The 16,922-nt window shown below is 36.9% G+C and overlaps 1 protein-coding gene across 2 annotated transcripts in view; it reads left to right on the top strand.

Moving 5' to 3' along the window:
• The window catches only part of LOC141347653 (protocadherin-9), a 300,609-nt gene extending 287,105 nt beyond the window's left edge, over positions 1 to 13,504 (top strand). For both annotated transcript variants that reach the window (XM_073852636.1, XM_073852635.1), the window contains exon 5: positions 11,268 to 13,504. In XM_073852636.1, coding sequence (XP_073708737.1) covers positions 11,268 to 11,644 — 377 coding nt within the window. In that variant the 3' untranslated portion in view covers positions 11,645 to 13,504. The remainder of the gene's footprint in view (positions 1 to 11,267) is intronic.
• The last annotated feature ends 3,418 nt before the right edge of the window (positions 13,505 to 16,922 follow it).

Raw genomic sequence — 16,922 nt, 5'->3', positions numbered from 1 at the left:
TGTCTTGACAGCATCAAAAGTTACTATTTATAACGTCTTTTTGCAGCGGTGAGCAATGTAGCCTATCACAGACATATCTGTTAATTTCTTTGAAATGGCCCTGGTCTGTGTGATGGCACACAGACCAAGGCCACTCCCACAATTGATGATTGACACTGCAGTCTTACCTTAGACCCACCCTGAGTGAGCTGTAAACAGTCCTCCATTGTGTCGACTCCGGTGCCGGTATAGACAAGAATGGCTCTTAAGCAATAGAGGTGTTTTGTTGTAGGATGTAATAGTGAACATAGCAGTTGTCATTTACTCCTAACATCTGAGCCACTGAAGATGCAGTGGATTGCATTTGTTTTCGAAGGGAATGCACCCCCCCCCCCCCCCAAATGCAAATATGTTTGCATTAATAATTGTGATCCAGCTTCACCTACAGAAGAAATGAGAATAAGGTTTTGTTATGATTTTTTGCAAATCGCCTTTCCTAATAATGTGACAGTTAGAAAGTCCCGTGGTTAAATGCAGCTAAAGTAAATAGCTCATCACTCCATTGAAGAGAGGGGTGGAGTGAGCAGTGCTCATTAGCATTTAAAGGGACATCCAACAAAACAGGTTGAGAGCAGGTTCAGAGCTGATTTTAACGAGGTTAAAATGGTGTTTTTTACTCTACCATTTAGAAATGACCTAAAGAATCATCAATTTGTGGAAAATGGGTTTTTGATGACCCCTTTAAGTGCAGTTTTGCACGCTCGTGAATCATCTCATGACTAACTGACGCAGACACAGTGTAAATAAGAGGTTCATTGTGTCGTTTAGAACTTCATTGATTATTAAGAAACTTTGTGAGATCGCAATGAACTAAGATGAGTGACACCTTTTAATGATAATAAAAGGAGTGCGCTTTGCACACTTCCCAGGCTATAATCCATTTAGAATTATAGAGTTTAAACTTTAGTTTTTTTTGACACATACAGGCTGCAGAGTTTTGGAAATTATGCAAATTATGCAAAAGATTCACTCTTGAAATAGCAATGATTAACACAGTAATAATCATAGCAATGGACGGGACAAAAAATATAACCATTTAGATCACCTTAGCAACTACACACAACATTCAATAGCATCCTGTCAGTGATTTTTGTGTTCTTTCAGCAAATGTAAAAATCATTTCTGTATTTTTGTATAATTATGGTCACTGAGCACAGCACTTTATGTGCAGACCAGTTGAGTAACCTCAGGTGTTTGACATACAGCCTTCTGAACAGGAAAATCATTCAAAAGAGGAGTGTTTTTAAATAAAGGAAATGCATTTCATCGGTGGAGTTTGAGGGTGAAATTGTTTTCTTCTGTGAAGTGTGTGTGTTTCCCTTCTTTCTCTATCTTTCTCCATTTCCTGTGGTGCACAAGGGTTGTCTGTCAAAAATCAGAAAATCCTCTCAAATTCACCATAAAGTTACTGTGGTTTGAAAGCTCTCACACACATAATACACTGTTAGAGGGGGAAATGTGGGGCAAGTTCAAACAGAGAGAGACACACACATACAAAAAGGCACTCTCTCGCTTTCTCTCTCTCGCTTTCTCTCTCTCTCTCTCTCTCTCTCTCTCTCTCTCTCTCTCTCTCTCTGCTCTCGTTCTCAGCGCCCTCTCTCTTTCCAATCTCATTTGTGAAATTCATTTTCCTGTCACCGTGACTCAGTCTCTAATTCATCCCTCATGATTCCTCATGTCAGTCCCATAATGCCATGCTCCTATGCCTCCTCAGAGACCATTAGAGGAGTGATAGGGATGGACTGTGTCTAGCTCAGCGACACGCAGGCGGTTTGTGGGGAAGGGGAAAGCAAGGACTCACAGATCATCAGTGTACTGTCTAATGCATATTGTACACAAAATTGCCTTTTCTAAATTGGTAAGCTCCAATCTGATTGGCTGGCTCGACGCAATTACTGTGAGTCAGGGTGCAGAGGTTTTATCATTCTGGCAAGAAACAAAGTCGTGTTTACATGTTACCAGGCGATTGAAATTAACAAAGATTTGCTGGGTCTGGTTTATGGCATTGAAATCGTACTTACAGTAGTAGTTATAAAGCAGCAGTTTAATTAAAAAAAAGAAGAAAAAAAAAAGAGATGTTTTGTAGAGTTTACACTTAAAAATAAAGATGCTTCACAATGCCATAGAATGCCACCTTTTTTATCTAAATGGTTCCATAAAGAACCTTTAACATCTGAAAAACCTTTCTGTTTCACAAATGGTTCTTTGTGGTGAAAGAAGGTTTTTCAGATTATAAAAAAGTAAGCAAGAGATGGTTCTTTAAATAACCTTTGACTGAATGGTTCTTTGTGGAACCAAAAAAAGTTCTTCTATGGCATCGCTGTGAAGAACCTTTTAAAAGCACCTTTATTTTTAAAAGTGTTATCAGAAAGAATTTTGAACTTTTTAAATAAATTTATTAAACAAATTCAGATTTTTATCAGATTTTTTTTTAATATAAATCTGATTTATTTATTTATTTTTTTCACAATTGTTCTGAAGAAACTGTGTGGTGGAAAAAATAAATAAAAATAAAATAAAATAAAATAAAAATAATCCTGAACTGTTTTCAACATTGATGATAATTTATTGACCAGCAAATCAGCATATATAAATGATTTTTGAAGGATCTGCCTTTATAAAAGGTTTGAAGGACCTTTTTAAATATATCAATATAGAAAACTTTTATTTTAAATTGCAAAATATATATCATAATATTACTGTTTTTAATGTTTTTTTTATACAGTATTTTTGATCAAATACAAGCAAAACATTTCTATATCAAAACATTACAATTTTCTATATATTTTTGCCATGAAACTAGCATTTGGTGCTGACATGGGATTAGGCAATTTGTGAACCTGGACCACAAAACCAGTCATAAGGGTATTTTTTTTTTTTATTATTGAGATGTATACATCACCTGGAAGCTGAATAAATTAGCTTTTAATTCATGTATGGTTTGTTAGGATAGGACAATATTTGGTCGAGATACATTTGATTATTACTAATCAAAAATAGGTTTTGATACATTTGCAGTAGAGAATTTACAAAATATCTTCATGAAACATGATCTTTACTTAATATCCCAATGATTTTTGGCAAAAAAAGAGAAAAATTGATCATTTTGACCCATACAATGTATTTTTGGCCATTGCTAGAAATATATACCCGTGCTATGTAAGACTGGTTTTGTGGTCCAGGGTCACATTTTCACTGAGAGATTTGGTACCAGCACCACAACGAGGACATAATTCCATTTTCTCAATTCATTCAGAGGAGGTAGCAGTAGTAATTAAACCATTTTGACTCCATCTGGAAGATTAGAAATACTGAATGCCTAAAGGAGGCTGAAAATTACAGAGTGGCAGCCCAAAAAATAACAAACTCTTTCAGCATCACCATCATATTGTAATAAACACATATGTCTGAATGCGTGGAGGCTGTTCTTTTTCTTCAGTTAGTTTATTTTCCCTTGATAACAGACGGAGTGACAGGTCTCCCTCCAGGGATAAATATTTAAATTCACGTGGAAATAGGGCTGGCTTCTATAAATGGCACGAGCATACAGTGCGCCTTGTGGAAAGAAGTGACAAAAATCTCTGAACGTCAGCGCGCATAGTGGATTCATTATTATTTGTTGCTGATGTGATCGTCGCTGCATTATTCCACATTTTTATCACACATTATGGATGTAAATCAGACTTTGTGCCATTATTTGCATTGGGTGCACTCACACAAACATGTCAGAGTGATGGAAATATCGATTGTGGCCTCTCGTTCGGAAGCAGGTATGGAGCTTTAGTCCTCATGAGCGATGAGGGCCGAATCTAACGCTGGTTTATTCGACGCTGAAGCACCAAATGGCCCATGGTATTAGTCTGATGACTAGAGGAATGGAGCTGCCATGTTAGGAATAGATTAACTCCAGAGAAGGGTTGGTCATGGAGAATTGCTTCTTTAGAACCATTTCCACTGAAAAAAACTAAAAAACACTGGCACTGAGTGGTTTTCGTGATGTTTGGATCTTTTCATAAATGTCTGTTTTCTTCTGCAGATGTGTATGGATCAATATTTTGAAAGGAACCACTGTTGTAAAATAAAATAGTACATCCAGAAATGAAAATCGACCAAATGACTAGTGCGCTGCAGTATATTCATAGACATTTCAATATGATTATTGTGAGGAATGGCCAAAACGTAATAAAATTCCACCGCAAGTATTGACATTCGCTCTAGCTTTTCTTGGTGTGTTTATAAGGGTTCATGTGAGAAGTTCAAGAGCAAATTCTTCAGATATTTTCAGTTAGCACTTCACAACACTATTCTGACTAGTGGTGTTTTATTTGTGAATAATTTGGTGCTTCAAAGACTCAGGAATAACACAAAAGATGCTCACTTGTTGCTGTTGAACCCATATAAAACAATGGTGGATGAAGTACACAAAACAAGCACTTGAGAAATAGTACAGATTCCTTAATAAAATAGTACCCCAGTAGAAGTATTAAGTACTCAATTAAAAGTACTAATGTTAATTTCATGAATTAAAATGACAAAACATGTTCTGTTTTCCAGTGACTAAAACGGTGACAATAAGGTCAATAAACAATAATTGTGACTATATTAACCTCCAATATTGTTGACGATAAAAGACGAGACTAAAACGCATTTAAAAAAATTAAAACTTTACCAAAACCTCTTTTTATTAAAAAAAAAAAAAAAGGAGACAAAATTTAATTATGGATTGCTGTTCACACCTCTACTATGCAAGCTTTCATGTGTTGGGATAACAGATATGAAGAGTTCAAATCCCAGAATCAGATCTTCTCTGTTAAAAGGATACATTTTCTGCCCGGTGTTTTGCAATTTTCCAATCTGGCAACCATGCGCACACAGTCGCACACAGCACGTATGATCTGAAAACACAACCAAGTAAGCTCACTCCAAAAATGCTTTTCTTACTTAGATTATTTGTCTTGTTTCCAGCCAAAATCTACACATTTTTCTAGACAAGATTTTCCAGACAAGTGAAAAACAAGTCAAAATTAAGTGCATTTTTGCTTGAAAGAAGCAAAATAGCCAATGGGGTAAAGAAAAATAATCTTCTTTTCTGTTTAAAATCAGATTTTTTAGCTTACCCCATTGGCAGATTATTTAGCTTGTTCTAGGCAAAAACTCAATTAATTTTGACTTGACTAGTTTTTCCTGAAAACAAGAAAATATTTTTTTACTTGTCTAGAAAATCCTTCTTGATTTAAGAATTTTTAGATATTTGGTCTGGAATCAAGACAAAAAAAAAAATCTAAGTAAGGAAATCATTGTTTGCAGTGCTGAAGTTTAACTATCTACATGTTAGATGTTTGGCTTAAGTAAAAGTGTCATTTAACCTGTCTGTGTTCTGTCATAAGAACTTGACTATTGTTTGCAATTGTGGTTGCTAAATAAATTTGCTTACTCAAGCACTGTTGTTTTAATAGAGAAATATTATTGCCATTTGGAATTAGGCTATTGAAATGACTATTAGGAATTTTACAGTTATTTCACAGTTTTTTTTTTTCCTCACCAGTTTTTGTAATGTAGACAGTGAGAGTGTATAAGTCTTTATTATTAATTGATATAATAAATAGCTTATAATAAATCAGTGCACTAGATGAGGTAAAATAAACCATGTGTATGAAACCACATTCTGTTGATTTGTGCTTATTGTTGAAAGTGCAATACCTGTAATGAAAAAAAAAAAATTATCGGCATCATTCATTATGATTAGAATTTTGAGCAAATCTAATTTGTATCAGTGTAACCATTATACAACATGACAAAGATGGGACTAAGATTTCATTGACTCAGGGTGTACTCACACTAGGCACGGTTGCTGTGAACCGGGCTCGAGTACGATTGTCCCCCCTCCCCACTCCCCCTCTGGCCTGCACTCACATAGGGTTTCAGCATTCGTGCCGGAGCACGCTTACGTCATTATGTTGCGATGGTTTCAGGATAAACAGGAAGAGCAACGCTCGCGCTGAACGCGAAATAGTTTACTTTGTGGATAATTATTTTAAATCGTTTGGTCCGCGGTGGTCCACAGCCCTCTCACAGCCTATTATTAAACAGGTCTTTCGTCTTTGTGGCACGAAAATTTCCGCGCAATCTTGCTGTTCGTACGAGGAGGTTTTTAATTACCAGCTGAAGTGCAGCAAGGACTTTGCAGCTTTGATTATGGACTATAAAAACGTTGATTACCTCGCAAAAACGCGACATCACGCGTCCTGTTCCGTGCTCCAGCACGGTTAGTGCTCACACTGCATGCGAACCGCGCCCGAGTCCAACTGAACCGTGCTCTGGCCCACCTCTTCCAAGCGGGCCAGGGACGGCTAATCGAGCCGCGCCCGGGCACGGTTCGGAGCACTCACACTAGTCAAACGAACCGCGCTTTGGTGGTCAAACGCACTCGGGCACGGTTCAAACTGCCTAGTGTGAGTACACCCTAAATCTTAACTAAACAAAAACACCCCAAGGTTGACTAAATATAAACTAAAAAGTACATTTGTTACAAGAGTAAGACTAATTTAAAATACTAAGACTATATTAAAACATGGCTGACAAATTAACACTAAAAACTACAAAAGTATGTTATTTTTAATGTACTTAAATATTAAAACTAAAAAGTACTGATCAATGTTTTTGTAATTTTAACTTATATTATTTTAGTTTTAATAATTTCATTTTATATGTTTACAAAATACCAGGGGGGCTTGTTGAACACTATGAATAACATAGCATTTAACAATGAGAAAACAAAATAAATAAAATGTACTGTAAAAACAGATTTAAAAACCTAAAAAAATTGCGTTATTCAAACATACTAGTTTGAAACTCCAAACTGTTAAATTATTATTATTATTTTTTTGTTTTCACCTTGAGACCATGAAACACAAATAGAGACATTTTCGCATTTAAGCATTTTATACAGTGGTTTAAAACTGCTCACTCTTTTACAAGAGATTTAGTTCACGAACAGTTGTGACCTAAAAATGATTTACAATAATAAATCCTAAAATTTGTATTAGTAACTTTCTCTTTGTACCATCAGTTCTCTGAGGATCTCCCATTCTCGGCTCATTTTGAATCAGATCCATAAATTCACTGAATTGTTAACTGGGGATTTGCTCTGAGCAAATAATTTGAATCAGTGAGCTGCTAACTCAGTTGAACAGCTTTTGTCCGATCAGTTCAGTTCAGTTCATGAATCATTCAGTGTGATTTGTGAATCTAACATAACAGGCTCATTAAGAAGACCCCTATTGCGTTCACAAACAGTCGTGACCTAAAAATGATTTTCAATAATAAATCCTAAAATTTGTATTAGTAACTTACTCTTTGCGCCATCAGTTGTGTTCAAGCTTTGAGGATCTCCCATTCTCGGCTCATTTTGTATCAGATCCATAAATTCACTGAATTGTTAACTGGAGATTCGCTCTGAGCAAATCATTTGAATCAGTGAGCTGTTGACTCAGTTGAACAGCTTTTGTCCGATCAGTTCAGTTCATGTATGAATCATTCAGTGTGATTTGCGAACCAATATAACAGGCTCATTAAAAAGACCCCTACTGCGATTTTCAGAGTGGGTGATGATGTGAAATGTGGGGTAAAAAGTATGGAATGTAGTGAAGAGTTCATCAAAATAAAGAAGTACAGAATCTTGAAAAATGTACTCAAATACATTGTTACTGTCCATCACTGATAGAGACAAACACTGAACGAATCACAGTTAAGCTCAATTCCCTTTGATTCCCATCCCTGCTCATTAGAATCCAACTATGATTGATACTTAAATGAAATTGCAACAGTGACAACCATTGAAAATGTTGGCACGTCTTCTTAGGTTAGAAGAAAAGAACGAACCAAGAAGAAAACACATTGTTTTGTGTTGATTCTCGCTGTGTTCTGATTATGTTGATCATGCTATTAGTCATCTGTCCTTTGTCTCAATGTATTTTAAAGTGATGCCATAAATATCTTTTGCTTCAGCGATTCTTCCATTTCCTGCGGTAACTCTGGCAGTCGCTTATGCCTTATCACACCAATTATGTAGAGACATGGCGCTTTGGCTTTTTTTTTTCCTCATCAGACGCTCATCATTCCCCCGTTTTTTATTCATCGGCTCCGTCCGGCTACGGCATGTGGCTGTCTTTTATATACGGTTCATACGTTTCACAAACACGAATCATCGATCTCTGATCTCCCTCTACGACGCATTTTTCAAAGGCCTTTGTTCATTGTAGGAAATGTTAGAAATGTTAGTTGTTACGGTGAAAATTAGAGGCAGAATTGAAACCCTAGCGCTCCAAACAGTATTGTATGACACAGAGCGTATGAATAATAGATGCCTTGTGTCCGGGATTCGCAGAGTGGTGTTAAAATGAAAGTGTGTTTTCAACAGAACCGTATTATATTACAGCATTATGAAAGTGTTTTGCCTGAATGCAGGTTATGTCGTGTTTAATGTTGGTTTGTATTGGGGAAGCTCTTTGTTTGATTGTTTGTGTGACAGATGTGAGTGACATAAGGAAATGAAGGGATATTCATGTGTTGCTGAACCGGAGCTCTTCCGTGTAGAGATGAGGTGCTTGAGTTAATCTCACACCACTTTATATTTAGCAATTCAAGCTGCTTTCAAATCAACTTTAGGCCCAATTTTTATCACTCAGCAGCTGGTGGGGAGAGCGCAGCTCTTAAGCTGGACTGAGAACAGTGCAGCCAGCGGTCTGTGATAACGGCGCAAGACACAGTCTAGTCAAAAGCTATAAAAACCAAGAGCATACGTTTGCTTTTAGCACCGATAGGGACATTTTAAAACTGTTCAAAGTGTCCAGATGTTTTGCCCAGCAACACAGTGAAATCTGTTCCACCTGACAAGGCAGGGACTGGCTTATGGCCAATCATGTGGAAATAAAACAAACAGTCTCATTTTTTCAAAATAATATAACAAGTATTTAAAAAATAGCTTACAGGTAGGATAATTGTAACTGTTGGTACACTACTTCTCATGTCCCAATTCAAATCTACATCCATGTTCAGTACATATACTGTAAATGCTGGTGCTTTATCTGTACATGTTTATTGATTTTTTTTTTTTCTTTGACTGTTGTCTCTCAGCGTGAGGCATTGTAAGAACTTGCTATAAATAACATGCAGTGTTGCATAAAACTTTAATGAAGCTTTATTGAAGTTACTGTATCTTTGAATATATTATTTTGGGAACTATAATGGTTATTATTTACCTATTTTATTTTTGCTTTGCCCAAGAAGGATTAAATATATTCACAGACCGGCTGTTGTAAACACTAGATGAATCCTTGAGGATGATCTTCATTATCTTCTTGATCATATTTGACAATGCAGTTGAGCCGATGATACCACATCGATTCCCACAATGCACTTTGTGTTCTGATGTGGGTGGAATGTCAGTGTTATTTTCCACTGTATTCAAAGTCAAAAATATGAGTAGTTATTCTTTGTTCAGGGTTTTATACAATTGCAAGCTCCATGGCGGTGTTTCTATGTCACATGCTTTTATTTTAGTTTAGTTTAGTTTAGTATTTTTTTTTTTAATAATTATACATTTTACTAATTTCTACCTCTAATGCAATATGTTCTGGGCTGGTTGGGAGGAGACTGAAAATGTAAAATGTAAAAAGTGTTGTATTTGTAAAAAAAAATGCATTAAATCTTAGAAAGAAAGAAAAACCCAGCAAACTCATATTAAAAATGAATGATTTCAGGTCACTTTGGCACTTCATATCACTGCTTCCAATGTGAACTTTATTCATACTATATTCTTCTAGATCTATTGCAATTTTGTGGCCTTTAATAAAAGTAAAATAAAATAAAATTAAATGTAAATGTTTACATACACTATATTGCCAAAAGTATTGGGACACCCCCTTCTAATGAACAGGTTTGACTAATTTAGTAATTTCCATGAGTACAAATCTTAATGTTTAAGCATATAATGATATTCTAGGCAATTGTGTGCTTTTAATTTTACAGCAGCAGTTTTGACAGGACCCTCTTCAATTCCGACATGACAGTGCATTTGTGTATAAGGCAAGGTTGAAAAGGAAATGATTGATTCAGTTAGTGTGAAAGAACTTTACTGCAGAAAGTCCTAATCTCAGCTTTAAATGCAGACCTTGAGCCAAAAACTCATCACCAAACACCAATGACTTGCATGGGCAAAAGTATTGGGACACCCCTTCTTTAGAACAGAAAACGGCACTTCCAAAACTGTGACAACAAAGATGGAATCAATTCATGTATTTAGAAATTGTATTTCCATCTCCGTTGCAATCGATTTGGAAGTGTCAAAAAGGACTGTACCCATAGTTACAAGTCATTGTTTTTTGGTAATGAGTTTTTGGCTCAAAATCTGCTTTTAAAGTCACTCCAGAGATGTTTAGCTGGGATTAGGACTTTGCCTTACACACAGAGACATTATCATGTTAGAATAGAAAAGGGTCCTGTCAAAACTGTTGCTATCAAATTAGAGAAAAACAATCCACTAGAACAGCGGTTCCCAATTCCAGTCCTCGCGCCCCACCGCTCTGCACATTTTGCATGTCTCTCTTAGTTAACACACCTGATTCAGATAACCAGCTCATTAGAAGTGAGGTCCGTGCAGGAACTGCGATCCGATTGACATGGTCCCTGCAAATTGTTCATTGCTCCCTGCTCCCTAAGCGGGGGAAATCTGTTTACTATACTTCGAAACATTCATTCATATATTTGCGCTACTTCACCGCATGTAGCGTCTTCACACACAGATGAAACTTACTAGAGAAGTGTGACATAAGTGCATCTGTAAATAAATGCATTTTAAAATTACGTCTCGCACACTTTAATGACCTTCAAATGGAACACATACGCTCGCTTCGAACTAATGAATAATGGCGGAATATCCTGTGATGTCCACTTCGAAGGGAAGTAACGTTGGAATAGAACAAACGTCGGAAGCGATGCGTGAAACACACAAAATGTGCAGAGCGGTGGGTCGCGAGGACTGGAATTGGGAACCACTGCACTAGAATATCATTACATGCCTAAATATTAGGATTTGTACCCATGGAAATTACTACAGTAGTCAAACCTGTTCATTAGAATGCTTTTAGCAATATAGTGTATTTTTGTTCAGCCTGTGTCATAGGTCTAATAAGGACTAAAAAGTAATTCTGTTCTCTTTGCATCCCCAGATGGACCTCTAGGACCGAGAGGCTTAGTGGAGGCCACAGAGATGTGCACCCAAGAGTGTCTGGTATTGGGCCACTCCGACAACTGTTGGATGCCTCCCAGCCTGAGCTCGTACCCTTCGCCCAAGTCCCCTGTTTCCTCTTTCAACAACCAAAAGGAGTGGGCTAAAGAGAGACTGCTGAACGGCCACACCCTGACCCGCAGCTGGAAAGGCGAGCGCGGAAGCCAGGAGCAGTTTGGGGACAGGAAGACCTTCGGGAGCTCGGAGGGACATTTTGGCAGCGGTGGCGGCGGTCACATGGCCGACATCCCATTGGCCAGCCTGAAATCTTACCAGCCCGCCTCTGGCCCTGACAGTCCCAAAGAACAGCAGCTTTAAGAGAGTTTTTTGGGTTCGTTTTGTGTCCGTCTTCTCTCTCGGATCATCCCAGCGACTTTTGAGAGCTTTAGTCCATTCCTCTTTTTTCCTTCCTTTTCTTAGATCGACGCTAATGCGGTGTGATAGTTACGTGTATGGAGTAGACCTTAGACTTTATCGCTTATGCAGGACAGTATACTATGCGAATCTGACTCGCCAACGGCCCGACTGCAGAGATCTTCTCGTGCAAATCCATAGCTGCCCTTAAACTCCCATGGTTTGCTGCAAAATCACATTAAAAGGAATCATCGTATACTTTGTCTTGAGCAGAGACTGCAAACAAACGTTCAAGACAAACAAAACAGGGCTGTGCTCTATGTATCACGATTATTAAAAAAAGAGAACAAACATAAAAAAAAAACAATGTAACGGCTGACCAATATATACAAATATTGTGACGTGGTTGTTTTTGAGCTGTTTTGGGACTATATTAATCTACACCATCTGAGAAAATGGAATTTACAAATCGAGAAAGCATTGTGCTAATAACACTGTTAGTGGAAATCGTTTAGTCTGTCATCGTTGAAGTGTTTGTAAATAGGACTTAATACTAACCGATTTTATGTACTTGTAATAATCACATGGAATAGATCAGTGAACATGACAGCTGTCTTTTATCATTCATCGTACAGGATGCGTTGTTTTTATCGGCCTTTTGTCATTAATGTCATTGTCTTCTGGAACAGAGGACCGCAGTCTGGATCTGTAAGACAAACACACACATTCACACACAAAAACAGTAAATATGCACCCACACCCCCTCTGGCGAAGAGTTAACGAATGAATCCCGGATGATAATGTCAGTCGGTTATGACGTTGCACAATTGCCCCGTTTTTTGCATTTACTCGATGAAGTCGATGAACCTGGCAAACTTATTTTTTCAAAGCTATTTTGTATTATTGATGTAAATGCTCAATTTCTACTTACTGAAATGGAAAGCTTGATGTCTTTTCCTCAAACAAACAAAAAAAGAACGATGTTACAATTCAACAGCAATATATTTGTAAATTCTCGACATCTAATTTCAAATGTCATTCTTGTACATGTTTAATTGAACTTGTGCTTTAATTGAGAGTAGTCTTTGCAAACTTTGAGAACTAAGTCCTTTTTTCTTTCATAGTATACTGTGTATGCCCACGATTTTTTGACATGTAGTTTTCATGTCTGTGAATTCATGACATATGCTACATATCGTACAGGTTTTACGAGAACAATCGCAGCAGCCCCTCGTCTCTGAATGCCAAACACGGTAAATGTTTGTCAGGCGCCAATATACTCAGTCATTCCAGAGAAAAAAGAGAAATAAATAAATAAAAAATACACTGTCCAAAGCCGAGAGGATATTAAAAGACAGAAAAACAAAGAACAGAATGCGATCAAAAAAGAGCATGTGCATAATTCAAGGACTGAGATTTTGGTTTGATTTCTGTTTTTTCCTTTCAATGTTTGGGCCGTTCTTTTTCCCTTTCTTGTCACATGGCATGGCAGCCAGTTCAGACGATGAAACCGCATGCTTAACAAGACGAACTAGCTTTAAAATGACTTAGTTTCACCTTCTTTTCATTGGGTTGACGATTCTTGATTTGTAACGCAGTGAGGTCATTCATTTTTGTATAGCACCTTTATGTTGGATCACAATATTTAAAGTACAAAAAAGGGTATAAAAAAAACTATATGAAAAGAGACAAGAGTGGTGTGAGTTGCTTTCAGCAGTTTGTTTGTTGGTTGTGGGGACGTTTGCCATCATAGATATTTAAACAGTTACTCCTTGTTACTGCTCTACAGGTATACCGCTACTGCAATAAATGTTTTAAATTCGTGCATGTTTGTGCTTGTTTTGTTCCTCACCGGACTGCCTCGTCTTCAGACGCTACATTTATTTTATGGGAATATTTAACAATAGTCTGTCTCTGTAGGAAAAACATGAATGGACAGAAAGAAGAAAACAAAATGTTGACACAGTCAGAATATATAAAGCTTTTAATGAGAATTTAAATGTTTGTGTTCATATTAAATTCTTGAACTTTTGAGTATATTCCTTAGCTATTCTCTCTCTCTCTCTCTCTCTCTCTCTCTCTCTCTCTCTCTCTCTCTCTCTCTCTCATATGAAACATCTGAAAAGAGAAAACATAAGCAAGTCTCCATTTAATCTATTTTCTCTCTGAGGAAAACAATTAAGATGAGACCCGTTGATTTTTCCTACCTATAATCTCATTTTTCCCTCTCTCTTTTTTCCCTTCAGTCACATTAACTCTACAGGTGATTGAAATACCTAATACCCACTGACAAATTAAAGGGCACCTATTATGCAAATTCACTTTTAATTTTTTTTTATGCTTGTTGGAAGTGTTGTGTACACAACCACCCTATAATGCTAAAAATCTACTCCTTTTTTTTGTAATCCCCACAAATCAGCAGTGTTTAAGAGCACTTAACATTTTACAAGCCCCATCCACGACTGTTGTCGGTCACTGCCGTAATACCTGAGACACCACCCTGAATGAGCCACACACAATCCGCCCTGTTTATCTTCAAGCCAGAGCATTTAAAGGGGTCATCGGATGCCCATTTTCCACAAGTTGATATGATTCTTTAAGGTCTTAATGAGAAGTCTATAACATACTTTGGTTAAAATTTCTCAATGGTAGTGTAAAAACACTATTTTTACCTGGTCAAAATCAGCCCTTTTTAGAGCGAGCTATTCTGTTGCATGTTCCTTTAAATGCTAATGAGCTCTGCTCACCCCGGCCCTCTGTTTACTTTAGCCACATTTGGCCATGTTTAGCGGCGAAACTTGCTAACAAGCACATTAATAAGAAAGACCATTTACAAAGATGCATAAAAAACCCTTATACTCACTTCTGCTGTGGGTGAAGTTGCATCATGAATGATTTGCACGAACATAAACGCATATGTAGATCGGGATTGGCGCTTTCCTTTCTAAAACAAAAGTAACGTTAATCCTCTGCTTCTTCAGCGGCTGTTCAAACATGTAAAAGTGAGTTTTGCATCCGATGACCCCTTTAATAGCAGCATTCAAGTAAAACATGACTTCTTATTAAAGCTATAGACATTATTCAGTTCAGAGCAGTGAATGATTTTCTGCTTTATTTTATTGTTTAGGTCATATTAACAGTGTAGACAGCAGTATAGGTACTGTATATTATGCTGCTGTCACTTAATACTCAGATCTAATATAACAATGTGCTTTCTTTCCTATCTGTTTACCTTCACAGACTGCGTTTTTGTAATTTATGCATGTTTTAAAGGGGGGGCGAATGCAAAACTCACTTTTACATGTTGTTTGAACATTAATGTGTGTTGGCAGTTTGTGTACACAACCACCCTACAATGATAAAAATTAACCCAGTGGTATTTTTTTAATCTTTAATAGTAATATCCCCTTTTTAAAAGAAGGTCATTCTCAGCTTCTTGTTGGTGTGACGACACACAGATAGAGGCCACTCCCACAATAGTTGATTGACATGAGCACCTTACCTTAGACCTGCCCTCACCGAGATGAAACAGTCCGACTTCAATCACCATTGTGTGACTCAGGTGCAGGGGAAGACAAGAATGTCTCCGATTGAGTAATTGAAGTGTTCTGTTGTTGGGTGTAATAATGAACATAGCAGTCGTCATTTACTCCAGACATCTGAGCGTTGAAGACACGTTACTTTAGTTTTTGAAAGGAATGCGCCGATCCCGATCTACATATGTGTCTATGTTTGTGCGAATTTTTCCTGATGCAGCTTCACTCACAGCAGAAGTGAGTGAAAGGTTTTTTTTTAAGCATCTTTGCAAATAGCCTTTCTTAAAAATGTGCTAGTTAGCAAGTTTCGCAGCTAAATGCGGCTAAAGTAAACATTACGGCTCGTCATCCCACAGCAGAGAGGGGCGGGGCGGGGCGAGCAGAGCTCATTAGCATTTAAAGAAACATACAACAGAAAAAATTGCTCTAAAAAGCACTGATTTTGACCAGGTGTTTTTTACAGTACTGTTGAGAAATTTTAACCAAAGTATGTTATAGACTTCTCATTAAGACCCTAAAAAAATTATATAAACTTGTGGAAAATAGGCATCCAATGACCCCTTTAATACTTTTTTTACAAGTATTACATCTTGTAAAAATGGGCATAATACGTGCCCTTTAAGAAGTATTTATATTTGGTACAAATTGTCATATTCATACAAATTAATAATTTTATCTTTATGTGTCTATGGACTTTACATTATACACCATATCTTAACAATCTCACAAAAACAGTCACTGATTTAACAAGAACAGTCAGCTGGCACAGATGAAGCCAACAAGCTGTTTTCTGCACTTATTTTAGAAGAAACTTCTGTGGAAATACAATAAAACATGGTAAAATGTGCTGATTGCCCCACACACTGCACTCTTACCTTTTTGTCTAAATGGTTACATGTTTTTTTTAGTGGATTGACATTTTTTTATATATATATATAATTTGGTAATTTAGTCAATTTATTAAGGTCCAAATTGCACTATTAACTACAACTTGTGTCTCAATAACCTCTTAATTTGCACTTAGTATTAATAGTTAATAAAGTGTTTTTTTATGTTTAGATATGAGGTAGGATTAAGGGATCTAAAATATGGTCATAAGAATAAGGAATTAATATATGCTTTATAAACAGCCAATATGCTAGTAATATGCATGCTAGTAAATAATAAGAATTGTTTATTTAAAAAAAAAAAAGAAAATCACTTTTAGACATTATTTATTGTTAGTCCATCTAATGCATTGACTAATGCCAATGAACTGAATCTTATTGTAAAGTTTTACCAGTTTTCAAGGAAACTGTCCATAAAAGGGATATGCAATGTGTAATATGAGATACGGATGTGTAAATCTGCGTGTTTATTCGTACACATATTCCATGTGGTTCTGGTCATTTCAAACAAAATACTGTCAACACTTTGTGACCTTGGTTTCCAGTGACTATTATTCAGAAGACAGATCACAAGTTGGTGTGGGCCGATCACATTGTGGAGCTCTCGTTTAGCTTTCCCTCCTCGTTCACTCGTTCACCATGTTTTTCGGCGGTGGCGTTTTGCCCAAGCCGTCAATAGAGTTTTTGTTTACACTGTCTGGTGCTTGTGCTTTGGCTCCAAGGCAAATTGCTAGGAAGTGAATTTAGCATGAAACTGATGCCCGGTAATGAAGGCCAAGCATACAGGCGAGCAGTTGGAGTAATTATATTTCTTTTGCT

The sequence above is a fragment of the Garra rufa genome, chromosome 12, assembly GCF_049309525.1.
Source record: "Garra rufa chromosome 12, GarRuf1.0, whole genome shotgun sequence".
NCBI lineage: Eukaryota > Metazoa > Chordata > Actinopteri > Cypriniformes > Cyprinidae > Garra > Garra rufa.
This window is presented reverse-complemented; position numbering and strand designations above follow the sequence as displayed.